Here is a 14,103-nt window from a genome sequence, read left to right on the forward strand (position 1 = left end):
TGAGATGAACTCTAGGTCTTTTACCCTGGCAAATATACCTTGGTAACATCTTTTTCCATTCATTGAATTAATTTTGGTTAATCTATTGGTAGGGTCTGAAAGAGATAGAATAGTCTGGGCAATTTATTCATTTTAATGGACTCAATCCTTGAACTGGCCCAAAAAAAAGGAATTAGGTTCCATCTTGTTATATCTTCCTTAATTTTTCTATATATAGTCGGATAATTGCATTCTGATCATTTTGCCAAATCTTTTGGCATAATGATGCCCAAATATTTGAAAGACTCTGTTTACCATGCCCAGGGTTATCGACTTTCAATTTCTCTTGGTGGGCTATAGTAATATGAAAGTAATTGGGTTTTATCTATGTTGATCTTGTATCCTGATGATTGACCATATTGTTCACAGGATTGCATCAATTTAGTTAAAGACTATGTTGGTTGCCCTAGATAGATCAAAATGTCATCCGTGTAACAGGCTAATTTATGCTCTGTCCCTTTAATAGTAATTCCCCTAATATCTTCCTTTTGTCTGATGTATTGAGCTAATGGTTCCAGATATAATGCGAAGAGTAGCGGTGACCAAGCACAACCCTGTCTCATGCCCCTTTCTAGGGTAAAACTGTTTGATAAATATCCATTGATTTTAATCCTAGCAGTAGGATTGTCATATAGTGCCTGTATAGTTTCAATACTTGTGTCATGTAGACCAAATCTATGTAAAACTCTGTAAAGAAAATTCCAATTAACCGAATCAAATGCCTTTTCAATGTCCACACTAATCACTATTGCTTCAATTTTATTTTTTTAATATGATCCATAATGTGAAGTGTCCTTCGTATATTGTCTTGTGTTTGGCATTGTTGTATAAAATCTGTCTGATCATTATGTGTCAGTATGGGTAGAAACTCTTCTAATAGTTTGGCCATGATGGAGGTAAATAATCTATAATCTACATTAAGAACAGATATTGGTCTAAATGACCCACATTCCAATTTATCCTTGCCTTCTTTCGGTATAGCTGAGATTATTGCTTCCTTCCAACTGGGTGGCATTTGTGCCTTTTTTAGAGCCCAGTTCAGTTCAGTGTGGGGAGTAAAACAGGAATTAACTCACTTTTAAATTCTTTGTACCACTCTGCCATATACCCACCTGATCCTGGTGACTTGCTTAATTTAAGCCTACTAATTGCAGCTTTTAATTCAACTTCAGTTATGTCAGCAGTCATCGTTCTATTTTGTTCTTCCCTTAAAGTGGGTAACTCTAGAGAATTCAGGAAGGTGTCAATTTGGGTTATGCTTCACCCCTGGAACTTTGGAATATAGAGTTCCGTAAAACACTTCAAAAGCTTCCTGAATTTCACATAGCTTATTTTTTTTTAACACTTTTGTTCTTGGATCCCTAATGCTATTTTCTGCTCCTTTTTTTCAGTTTCCACGCCAGTATTTTCATAGATTTAGATCCACTTTCATAGTGTCTCTGTTTCAGAATATTAAGTTTTTCTTGATTTCTCATATAGCCAAACTATTAATTTCATTCCTAATTTTTAAAATTTCCTCTAATGTAGTCTGTGCCAAACTCGATTTGTGTTTTTTCTAGCTCCTTCAGCTTATTTTGTAATTCCTCTAATGTTTTATTCCTTTTTTTTCCTATATGAAGATATTACTATAATTTTCCCTTCCTGACAGCCTTAAAAGAATCCCATGGAGTGGGAGGTGAAACCTCTCCATTATCATTGAATTCTAAGTAAAGACCAATTTCTTTTTTAATTTCTTCCTTAAAATACGGATAATTGAGTAGACTTGAATTTAGTTTCCAAATAGTATTCTTTGGTTGTAGGTCAAAATCAACAGATAAATATATAGGTGCATGGTCACTTACATCTATTGTCCCAATTCCACAGGTGTTTATTTTGTCTTTGTCTTTTCCAAATGTTATGAAATAGTCTATTCTTGTATATACAGAATGGGGGACAGAATAATGAGTGTAATCCCTTCTGTCAGGAAAAAGGTCCCTTCATATATCAATTAAACCAACATCCTCAAAAAGTGTATTAACTTTCTTATGCAAGGATTTTGTTTCATAGGTTTTTCTATTGGAAGAGTCTAAGTTTGGTTGTAATTGTAAATTTAAGTTTCCCCCACATATCAAGAGACCTCCTGTTTCAGTTACTATAATGTTAGTAATTTTCTGGAAGAAACTAATATCACTTCCTGGGGGTGCATATATATTCAATAGGGTAACTGAATTTCCATCTATATTCCCCCTTACCAGAATATATCTGCTCTCCTTATCTCCCATTTCGAATACTTTTTCAAAATTTAGCTTGCTTGAAATGAGAATAGCAACTCCTCTCCTATGTCCTGATTTATATGAGGGAAAAAAACAAATTAGTGAAGCCCATTCTCTTTAGTTTTCCATGCTCATTATCACTTAAGTGAGTTTTCTGTAAATATACTACATGGGCTTGTTCTTACTTCATTTTTGATAGAATTTTACTGCGTTTGATTGGATTTAACAGCCTGTTGACATTAAAAGAAATAAATTTTACTTTGTCCTTAGCCATGTGTATTTATCTGTCAATATATCATTGAAATTAGCAGAATAGACCTTAATCGATCTACTCCCTGAACAAATAAGAACCAAGTAACGCGAATGAAAAAGGTTACAAATGTGTGATTCCAAGGCTGAGGTCTCTGGTAGATGATCCTGGGTTGAGCTAGAAAACGTCTAGCTGTGGGGGATAACCCCTCCTACTTGTGAGTTGAGGGCCCTCACTGCAGGACCCATAAAAGTAAGTGAAAAAATCTATGTCCATTACACAGAAAAGATTTCCCTGTGTATTCTTCCCATGTATATATTCTCATTTAGGTGGGGAAAAGGAGTGGATGAATGAATAAAAAATAAAATAATCGAGTAATATAAAATCCACATTGTCGTATGTACTTCTTGAGATAAGTATAGCACCGTCTATTTTTGCTTCTGTTTAGCTTATCTACACTTCTGAAATTAGTCAGACTTTATGGCTGTTCTGGAGGGGGTGAGGGCTGTCTTCTGAAAACTCACAGTTTCTTCAAGATATTCTTCTCTCACCCTCCTCCCGTCCCCTGCTTTGTCGATTCTCTCACTATTCCCCAAGCGGAGCGGGATAACTGGTCAGCCAGGCTCTCCCTCGGTTTGATCAGGCTGACCTTCACGTATGCAGTCATCTCTTCCACTGTCTAATACAGCCGTGTCCCATCTTCATAAAACACTCACAGTTTAGCAGGGTATGGAGTTTGGAACCTAATCTTTCTTTGCTCTAATACTTGCTTCGCTCCAGAATATTCCTTACATATTTTGATCAAGGTTACCCCCCCGCCCCCCCGGGTCCTGCAGAAATATTAATTTCCCGTTCAAAGATAGCTTCTTCTTTCCCCAGGCCGTGCACAGAATCTCTGCTTTGGTTTTGTACAAAAGGAATCTGTTTACTATTGAACGTGGCTTATCTTCCCTGTCTCCAGAAGGCCTCGGTACGAGCAAGCAGCCTGCTCTCTCAGTGTCAAGTTCCGTAGTTGAAGGAATCTCCAGCGTGTCCCATAGTAACTTTTCTACAAACTCCAGCATAGACAACTTCTCTGCTCCTTCGGGAACATTATATATCCTGATATTCTTCTGTTGTGACCTTCCTTCTTGGTCGAGTAGTTTATTTTCTTTTTGATTTAACACTTTTATCATCTTCCTTAGCATCAGTTCCATGTTTTGAGTGCGATCTTCCACCTTTTCAATTCGTGTCTCTGCCACCGCTATTTTTTGATTGAGGTTGGTGAGCTCTGGCTTGATATCATTTAGTTGTTGTTTTATATCTTCATGGAATTCCCATATCTCTTCCAGGATTTTTACCAAATTTGCCGCTTTGCCTGAACGAGGCCTAGCGTCAGACTCGCTAGCGCACGCTCATGTAGGAGAGCCACTCATTGCACTTCCCTCATCCACAGGCTCCGCATTCCTTTTCCCCATTCTTGCCCCCCTCACCAGTTCAGATATTTGAGAGATCTTGTATTTGGCAGATAAATGGGGCAAAATAAGCATTTTTCTGGAGGAGCTATTATCTTAGGCTGTCATTCCGGACCGAGAGGGGTGTTTGGGGGGGGGGGGGTGGGTGAAGGGAGTGTAAGAAAGGAGGGGAAGGGGGGGTGTAAGCGGGATGGGAGAGGGGGTGTAAGGGTGGAGGGGGGAGGGGGTGTGAGGGGGAATGGGATGTAAGGGAGAGGGGGTGTGTGAGGGGGAAAGGGGTTGTGAGGGGAGAGGGGTGTATGGGGAGTGGAATGTAAGGGCGAGGTGGAAGGGGGAGAGGGGTGTGAAGGAGTAGGCGAGGGGTGCAAGGGGGAGAGGGAGAGGAGGTATAAAGGGTGAGAGTGAGGGGGAGAGGAGTGTCAGGGCTGATGGAGGGGAGAGGGGGAGAAGGGGATTGAGAGGGGGAGGGGGTGTAAGGTGGGAGGGGAAAGGGGGTGTAAGGGGAGGGCAGTTTAAGGGGGAGGGGGTGTAAGGGGAGGGGAGGTGGTAGGGGTGTAAGGGGAGGGGGGTAGGGGTGAAAGGGGAGGTGGAGGGGGTGTGAGGGGTAGGGGACAGGGGGTGTAAGGGGAGAGTGTGGTGTAAAGGGGAGAGGGGGTGTATAGAGGAGGGGGAGGGGCTGTCAATGGGGGTGTAAGGGGGAGGGGGATGAGGCACAAGGAGTGAGGGAGAGAGGGAGTGGGGAAGGGGAGAAGGGGAGAGAGAGCAGAGGGAGAGAGGGACGGGGAGGGGCAAAGAGGGAGGAGGGGATTGCAAGGAGGGAGGGGGAGGGATTGTAAGTGGGAGGGGGAGACTGGTGGTGTAAGGGGTGGGGAGAGGGGGTGTCAGGGGGGAGTGTACGGCGGGAGGGGAGAGAGGGTGTAAGGGGAGGGAGAGGGGGTAAAGGGGAGGGGAAGAGGGGGTGTAAGGGGAGAGGGAGAGTGTGTAATGGGAGGGGAGTGGAGGGGGCTGTAAGGGGGAGGGGGAGGGAGAGGGGAGTGGGGAGAGGGTGTTTTAAGGGGGATGGGGAGAGAGGGTGTAAGGAGGAAGAGGAGGCAGATGTGCGAGTGGAGAGTGGAGTGTAAGGGGGAGTGGGGTGCAAGGAGGGGATTGGGGTGTAAGGGTGGTGTAAGGGGGAGGGTGGGGGAGAGGGTGTGTGAAGGGGTGGGTGGGGGATTGGGGGAGTGGGGGTTCTAAGGGAGAGAGAGATAGGGGATGTAAGGGATGAGGGGGAGGGGTGTGTAGGGGAGTAGAGAGGAAGGTGTTGGGTGGAGATTGGAGTGTTTAGGGATGTGGGGCAGTATAGCGGGATTAGGAAGGAAGAGGGGTTGGTGAGGAGAGGGGAGGAGGGTGGAGAGGGAGATGGAGTTGGGGAGGGGGATGGGGTGAAGGAGGGTGGAGAGGGAGAGGGGGAGGGGAAGAGTGGAGAGGGGGTTGGGGAGAATGATGGAGAGGGGAGGAGGGTGGAGAGGGGATGGGGAGGAGGGTGGAGAGGGGAGGGAGAGGGAGAGGGGATGGAGGTGGTGAGGAGGATGGTGTGGAGGAGGGTGGAGAGGGGGATGGGGTGGAGGAGGGAGAGGGGGATGGAAGGGTGGAGTAGGGGAGGGGAGGAAGGTGGAGGGGGGGATGGGGTTGAGGAGGGTGGAGAGGGAGATGGAGTTGGGGAGGGGAGAAGGGGATGGGGTGAAGGAGGGTGGAGAGGGGGAGGGCAAGAGTGGAGAGGGGGTTGGGGAAGAGGGTTGAGAGGGGGATGGGGTGGAGAGGGGATGGGGAGGAGGGTGGAGAGGGGAGGGAGAGGAAGAGGGAGAGGGGATGGGGGTGGAGAGGGAGATGGGGAGGAGGGTGGAGAGGGGAGGCAGCTGACGTAGGGGAGGGAAAGTAAGGTGGTAAAGGGGGAATCTGGATCGATCGTAACACGGTCGCTGTGGCTGGGGTTCGGGTGATTGTCGGGCCCGACCAGCCGCCCCAGGAGTGTTGTCCAGCGGCCGATGGGGAGGCATCCACCCACACCCCCTCCACGGGCCGGCTGGCGGGTGCGCAGGCGGGAGGAGAGGGGTCGGTGGGCGGTGCTGGATGTCCCTGCTAATGTGTAAGTTGTGGGTCGGGCCGGCCTCCGGGGGACGGCGCTGCTGAGGAGTGGGAGCAGGCCGCGGCGTTCGGGAATCGTCTCGGGAAGCGGAGCCCGGAGGCGGTGGGCGGTGCCGCGGGGGCATGAAAAGTACGGCGGGATGGGCGCAAATAGTGGCAAGGAGTGTGGCAGCGACGGTGAGTGGTGGGGGAAATCCCAGGCTGGGCCCAGGGCCAGGTGGGCAGCGAGGCGAGCTGACGGCCGAAGGTGCCGGGGTTGGGGGCGATATGTGGGCCTCCGGCATGTACCGAGTATCTGGGTCGGTCGCCAGCCAGGCCGGGTCTGTCGGTGTGGAAATGTCTGACATCGGGTCGGTGTTGAGTGCGCCCCTAGGGCTAATGTTTGTGGTCGTGGATATATATATATATATCCCTTATTGTTCAGGTTTGTGTCAAAGACTTGTATTCCCAGAGGATAAAGGCCGTGGAAATCAACTTTCTTCAGCAGCATAGTACGGTAAACACATGATAGACATAATCTAACATGAATTTAAATTGTACATAACTGACACTGTGAACAAGAAACATAACAACCTCAAAGCAGAATCCAGAGAGATTGAGTCTGATATAGAATGAGTTTTTCTTCCCTAAAATCTGACCAAGAATGTTATAGCAGTGGGGGGTAAAAGCTGTTGTTGAACCTTGAGGTGTGGCTTTTCTGGTTCCACTACCTCCTACCTGATGGCTTGTTGGAAGTCTGTGTTGTCAGATGCAATTGCTTGACATTTAAAACAGAAAAGATATTCTTCAGCATCATTAGGCACAACACAGAAACAGGCTCTTTGGCCCACTCTACACAGACAAAATTTTAAAAATCTGAGGTGAGAAAAGAAACACACAAAATGCTGGAGAAACTCAGCAGGCCAGGCAGTATCTATGGAAAAGAGTACAGTTGACGTTTCAGGCCTCATTTTCCATAGATGCTGCCTGGCTTACTGAGTTCCTGTGGGGGGGGGGGGGGGAGTTTGTGTGAGTTGCTCAGATTTTCAGCATCTGCAGATTTTCTCTTCTTTGTGAGGGACTTGGGAGTACTTGTACAAGATTCCCTGAAGGTTAACTTGCAAGTTCAGGTAAGAAAGGCATTCATTTTGAGAGAATTAAAATGCAAGAGCAAAGATGTAATGCTGAGGCTTTATAAATCACTGGACAGACTGCATTTGGAGTATTCTGAGCTGTTTTTGGCCCCTTATCTAAGAAAAGATGTGCTGGCTTTGGAAAGGGTGCAGAGGAGATTCATGAGAATGTTCCAGTAATGAAAAGGTTTATGTATTAGTAGTATTTGATGGCTCTGGGCCCATACTTGCTTGAGTTTGGAAGAATGAGGGGTTGGTGGGATCTCACTGAAACATATTGAACATTGAAAGGCTGCGATAGAGTGGATATAGAGAAGATGTTTCCTATAGTGGGAGTGTCTAGGATCAGAGTGCACAGCCTCAGAATTGAGGGGCATTCATTTTAAACAAAGATGAGAAAGCTTTAGCCAGAGTTGGTGAATCTGTAGAATTCAGTGCTACAGATGGCTGTGGAGGCCAAGTCATTGAGTGTATTAAAAGTGGAGGTTGATAGGTTCTTGTTTGGTCAGGGTGTGAAAGGTTACAGGGAGAAGGCAGGAGAATGAGGTTGAGAGGGATAATAAATCAGCCACGATGGTATAGCAGAGCAGACTGATGTGCTAAATGGCCTAAATCTGCTCGTGTCTTATGATGTTACTTACCCTCCGGTTCCCATCTACCGTTAATTCTCCAGAGGATTGTGTAATCAGCTACATTTACAGAACATGGTCCGTAAACCCTCTGTCCTGGTGATTCAAGTATTTATTGACATCTTTGGTAAATAAACCCCTTCCCCCGGCAGAATATTTCATATTTGAACCAGTCTTTGAATGAAAATTTCCTCCTCAGAAGCACTTTAATCCTCTTCAAACCGATACCCAATAATTTTAGAGCCTAAGAATTAGGAGCGGTACAAGGCCATTTAGAAAGCTGTAAACTCAAGTCAGCTCCATTGTGGGCACTAGCCTCCCCAGAATTAAGGGCACACATCACCCAGGACATGCCCTCTTGTCGTTGTACAATCAGAGAAGAGGTACAGGAGCCTGAGGGCGCGCACTCAATGATTCACTTCCCATCTACATTCAGCTTTCTGAATGGACATCGAACTCTTAGACACTACCGCTACATTTCAATCTCTTTTTGCATGAGATGTATTACTCATGCATTGGACCCACAGTCTGTGTGAAAGCACCCACCACAGTCCAAATTTTCCTCAAAGACCATCTTGAACAAACCAGCTCTCTTGGGAGTATTGGACTTCTAAAACGCTTTGGAGATAATAACTGGCCTCCCTGTTATTTTCTCAAAGAAACCCAAAAGGTTTGTCAGATGAGGTTTCCTCTGAAAAGAAACCATACTGACTCTGGCCTATTTTTTCATGTTCCTCCAAGTACCCCAAAAGCTCATCCTTAATAATGGACTCCATCACCTTCCTAACCATTGAAGTCACACTAACTGGCCATTAATTTCCAGTTTTCTGCATCCTCCTTAAAGAGTGTACATTTACAGTTTTCAAGTCCTCTGGAAATATTCTAGAAGTAACACTACTGTTGCCTTCACAATATCTACAGCTACCTCCTTTTGGATCCCTTGTAGTTGTCCATCTGGCTCTTCAGCAAAAAAAACCTAATCACTGCAGCAACTAAGCCTGTCAGGCAGCATCTGTAGAGTAAGAGGGATAATTGATGTTTCAAGTCAAGATCCTGTATCACGACTGAGAGTGTAGAGGGAAAATAGCGAGTATAAAGGGTAAGAGGGAGGAATGAGAAAAGAGCTGTCAAGTGATAGATAGATCCAGGTGAGGAGGGTTTGATGGACTGATGGAGTTAGAAAGGGGAAGGGAACAAAACTGGGTATTGAGAGGAAAAATAAAAGGAGTCTTTGAGAGAAGAACATGGGATGTGGGTTACCTGAATTTGGAGAAGTGAATGCTAATGCTGTTGGGCAGTGCACTAACCAGACACAAGTTGTTGTTCCTGTAATATGTGTTTAGCCTCATAGTGGCAGTGACAGATATGTAGCAATGGTGTAGTATCCAAACAAAACCAAAAACCAAAACAATTGCTGCTGCCAGTGACCCTACAAATTTGTTATACTTGTACAGCTCCTGTAATGATTGCTCCAAAAGTCGATATGCATTCAATCCTTTATTCACAAATATACAATCTTGAAGAGGTGAAACTTGAGTGTACCCAAGTGTAAGCTAAGCATAACTGAGCATTATAGAGCAGTCAGCAAAATATACAACCTCCAGCTACTACAAACTGCGATGAACAAAGCACAAATAAATGACTTATTCCCTTTGCTTTTAACACATTCCAACTCGTGTGACTAGTCACCATAATAAACACACGGCACAGAATACAATGCAGATAGAGAACAGATGAATGGCTCCTACAAATGGAAAGGAAGTTAAAATGGTATTTAACTTCTGATGGCCATTCCAGATTGAGTTCAGGTGTTTGCTAAATGGTTGCCTAATTTATGCTTTGTCTTGCTAATTTAGAAGAAGCAACATTGAGAGCACTGAATATAATAGAATGAAATGAGCATGCAATACAGTACTAGATCTGCTGTAGGGTGTGAGACAGGGCAGGTGCAGAAGTTTGTTTAGGGGAGCACTTTGCATCCAGTGACCACAATGCCATTAGTTTCAAAGTAAATATGCAGGGAGTCTGGTCCACAGGTTGAGATTCAAAATTGGTGTAAGGCCAATTTCGATGGTATCAGAAATGATTTGGCAAGTGTTGATTGGGACAGACTGTTTTCTGGCAAAGTTATACTTGGAAAGTGAGAGGCCTTCAGAAATGAAATTTTGAGAGTGCAAAGCTTATATGTGTCTGTCAGAATAAAAGGTAAAGTAAAGAGTGTAGGGAACTTTGGTTTTCAAGAGACATTGAAGGACTGGTTAAGAGAAAATAGGAGGTGCATAAGCAGGTTTAGCAAGTTAGATATAAATGAGGAAAGAAATGCAAGAGAACTCTTAAGAAAGAAATCAGGAAGGCTAAAAGAAGACATGAAGTTGCTCTAGCAGCCAAGGTGGAGAATACTAAAGAATTCTACCGATATGTTAAGAGCAAAAGGATTGCAAGGGACAAAATTGGTCCTCTGGAAGACCAAAGTATGTCTGGCATCAAAAGAAATGGGGAGATCTGAAATGCATTCTTTGTATCTGTATTTACTCGGGAGACAGACACAGAGTCAGTAGAAGTGAGGCAAAGTGGTATCAACTTCATGGACCCTGTACAGGTTACAGAGGAGGTGTTTATTAACCTGAGGTAAATCTGGATGGATGAATCTACAGGGCCTGACAAGATGTTTCCTTGGAGCCTATGAGTGATAAGTGCAGAAATTGCCGAGGCCCTCGCAGAGATATTTAAATCATCCCTAGTGACAGGAGAGGTACCAGAGGATTGGAGGATAGCCAGTGTTGTTCCACTATTTAGAAAAGTGGAACTATTTTCTAAACATAATCCAGGAGATTTTTGGCCATTGAGTCTGACATCAGTTGTGGGAAAGTTATTTGAAGGTATTCTAAGGAACCAGATATAGAAGTATTTGGATAGACATCAATTGATTAAGAATAATCAGCATGTCTTTTTGCATGGTAGGTCATGTTTAACCTATCTATTGGAAAGTTGATGAAGGCAAGTCAGTGGATATTGTCTACATGGACTTTAGTAAGGCATTTGACGAGGTCCTGCATGGGAGGCTGGTCAAGAAGGTTCAGTCGCTTGCATTTGGGATGATGTAAATTGGATTGGAAGTTAGCTTTGTGGGAGAAGTCAGAGAGGGTTAACTTTCTGATTGGAGGCCTGTGACTAGCGGTATGCCGCAGAGATTGGTCCTAGGTCCTTTGTTGTTTGTCACCTGTGTCAATGACCTAGATGATAATGAGGTTAACTGGATCAGCAAATTTGTGGGTGACACTAAGATTGGGGATGTAGTGGACAGTGAGGAAGGCTATCATGGTTTGCAGAGGAATCTGCATCAGCTGGAAGAATGGACTGAAAAACGGCAGATTAATTTAATCCAGACAAGTGTGAGGTTTTACACTGGTAGGACCAACCAGGGTAGGTCTTATACAGTGAATGGCAGGGCACTGAGGAATGTGGTAGGACAAAGATCTGGGAATACAGGTTCATAATTTGTTGAAATTAGCTTAACAGGTAGATAGGGTCATAAAGAAAGCTTTTGGCACTTTGGCCTTCATAAATTAATGTATTGCGTGTAGAAGGTAGGATGTTACGTTGAAGCTGCATAAGATGTTGGTGAGGTCTAATTTGGAGTATTTTGTGCAGTTTTGGTCACCTACCTATAGAACAGTTAAACAAGGTTGAAAGAGTGCAGAGAAGATTGACAAGGATGCTGCTGGAACTGGAGAACCTGAGTTATAAGGAAAGACTGAATAGGTAAGGACTGTATTCTTTAGAATGTAGATGATTGAGAGGAGATTTGATAGAGAGATACAAAATTATGAGAGGTATAGACAGGGTAAATGCCAGCGGCTTTTTCCACTGAGGTTGGGGAGCTGCAACCAGAGGTCATGGGTTAAGGGTGAAAGGTGAGAAGTTTAGAGGAACATGAGGGGAAGCTTGAGGAAATCTGCAGATGCTGGAATTTCAAACAACAACACACACAAAATGCTGGTGGAACGCAGCAGGCCAGGCAGCATCTATAGGGAGAAGCGCTGTCGATGTTTCGGGCCGAGACCCTTCATCAGGACTAACTGAAAGGAAAGATAGTAAGAGATTTGAAAGTAGTGGGGGGAGGGGGAAATGCGAAATGATAGGAGAAGACCGGAGGGGGTGGGATGAAGCTAAGAGCTGGAAAGGTGATTGGCGAAAGTAATACAGAGCTGGAGAAGGGAAAGGATCGTGGGACGGGAGGCCTCGGGGGAAAGAAAGGAGTGGGGGGGGGAGCACCAGAGGGAGATGGAGAACAGGCAAACAACTAAATATGTCAGGGATGGGGTAAGAAGGGGAGGAGGGGCATTAACAGAAGTTAGAGAAGTCAATGTTCATGCCATCAGGTTGGAGGCTACCCAGCCGGTATATAAGGTGGTGTTCCTCCAACCTGAGTTTGGATTCATTTTGACAATAGAGGAGGCCATGGATAGACATATCAGAATGGGAATGGGTCGTGGAATTAAAATGTGTGGCCACTGGGAGATCCTGCTTTCTCTGGCGAACAGAGCGTAGGTGTTCAGCGAAACGGTCTCCCAGTCTGCTTCGGGTCTCACCAATATATAAAAGGCCACACCGGGAGCACCGGACGCAGTATATCACACCAGCCGACTCACAGGTGAAGTGTCGCCTCACCTGGAAGGACTGTCTGGGGCCCTGAATGGTGGTGAGGGAGGAAGTGTAAGGGCAGGTGTAGCACTTGTTCCGTTTACAAGGATAAGTGCCAGGAGGGAGATCGGTGGGTAGGGATGGGGGGGATGAGTGGACAAGGGAGTCGCACAGGGAGCAATCCCTGTGGAAAGCAGAAAGGGAGGGGGTTTGGAAAGATGCGCTTGGTAGTGGGATCCTGTTGGAGGTGGCAGAATTACGGAGAATTATATGTTGGACCTGGAGGCTGGTGGGGTGGTAGGTAAGGACAAGGGGAACCCTATCCCGAGTGGGGTGGCGGGTGGATGGGGTGAGGGCAGATGTGCGGGAAATGGGAGAGATGCGTTTGAGAGCAGAGTTGATGGTGGACGAAGGGAAGCCCCTTTGTTTAAAAAAGGAAGACATCTCCTTCGTCCTGGAATGAAAGCTTCATCCTGAGAGCAGATGCGGCGGAGATGGAGGAATTGTGAGAAGGGGATAGCCTTTTTGCAAGAGACAGGGTGGGAAGAGGAATAGTCCAGGTAGCTGTGAGAGTCTGTAGGCTTATAGTAGATATCAGTAGATAGGCCGTCTCCAGAGATGGAGACAGAAAGATCAAGAAAGGGGAGGGAGGTGTCGGAAATGGACCAGGTAAATTTGAGGGCAGGGTGAAAGTTGGAGGCAAAGTTAATGAAGTCGACGAGCTCAGCATGTGTGCAAGAGGCAGCGCCAATGCAGTCGTCGATGTAGCGAAGGAAAAGAGGGGGATGGATACCGGTATAGCCTTGGAACATGGACTGTTCCACAAAGCCAACAAAAAGGCAGGCATAACTGGGACCCATACGGGTGCCCATGGTTACACCCTTGGTTTGGAGGAAGTGGGAGGAGCCAAAGGAGAAATTATTGAGAGTAAGAACTAATTCCGCTAGATGGAGGAGAGTGGTGGTTGAGGGGAATTGGTTAGGTCTAGAGTCCAAAAAAAAGCGAAGAGCTTCGAGACCATCTCGGTGGGGGATGGAGGTATATCGGGACTGGACGTCCATGGTGAAAATAAGACAGTGGGGGCCAGGGTACTTAAAATCATTGAAAAAATTCAAAGTATGAGAAGTGTCACGAACATAGGTGAGAAGAGATTGAACAAGGGGGGATAAGACAGTGTCTAGGTATGCAGAAATGAGTTCAGTGGGGCAGGAGCAAGCTGAGACAATAGGTCTACCTGGACAGGCAGGTTTGTGGATCTTGGATAGGAGGTAGAAATGGGAGGTGTGGGAACTATGAGGTTGGTGGCAGTGGATGGGAGATCCCCAGAGCTGATAAGGTTGGTGATGGTATAGGAGACAATGGCCTGGTGCTCCTTAGTGGAGTCATGATCAAGGGGTAAATAAGAGGAGATATCAGAGAGTTGTTGCTGTGCCTCGGCCAGGTAGAGGTCAGTACGCCAGACAACAACAGCTCCCCCCTTATCAGCAGGTTTTATAGTGAGGTTGGGATTGGTGCGGAGGGAGCGGAGAGCAGAGCGTTCGGAAGGAGTGAGGTTGGAATTGGAACAGGGTGTGGTGAAGTCAAGATGGTTGATGTCCC

At 45.7% G+C, this 14,103-nt stretch overlaps 1 protein-coding gene and 1 long non-coding RNA gene across 7 annotated transcripts in view; one reads left to right on the forward strand and one right to left on the reverse strand.

Annotated features, from left to right (window-relative positions):
• The window catches only part of LOC140742197 (uncharacterized), a 366,178-nt gene that overhangs the window by 16,752 nt on the left and 335,323 nt on the right, over window positions 1-14,103 (reverse strand). The gene's annotated exons all lie outside the window — the stretch shown is intronic.
• Window positions 5,964-14,103, forward strand: part of fbxl7 (F-box and leucine-rich repeat protein 7) — a 206,529-nt gene continuing 198,389 nt past the window's right edge. For 2 of the 6 annotated variants that reach the window (XM_073072990.1, XM_073072991.1), the window contains exon 1: window positions 6,127-6,296. In XM_073072990.1, the coding sequence (XP_072929091.1) occupies window positions 6,260-6,296 (37 nt within the window). In that variant the 5' untranslated portion in view covers window positions 6,127-6,259. The other 4 variants (XM_073072989.1, XM_073072993.1, XM_073072995.1 and 1 more) reach the window with 3 other exon arrangements.

This window comes from Hemitrygon akajei, chromosome 20 (assembly GCF_048418815.1).
Source record: "Hemitrygon akajei chromosome 20, sHemAka1.3, whole genome shotgun sequence".
In the NCBI taxonomy this organism is placed as follows: Eukaryota; Metazoa; Chordata; class Chondrichthyes; order Myliobatiformes; family Dasyatidae; genus Hemitrygon; species Hemitrygon akajei.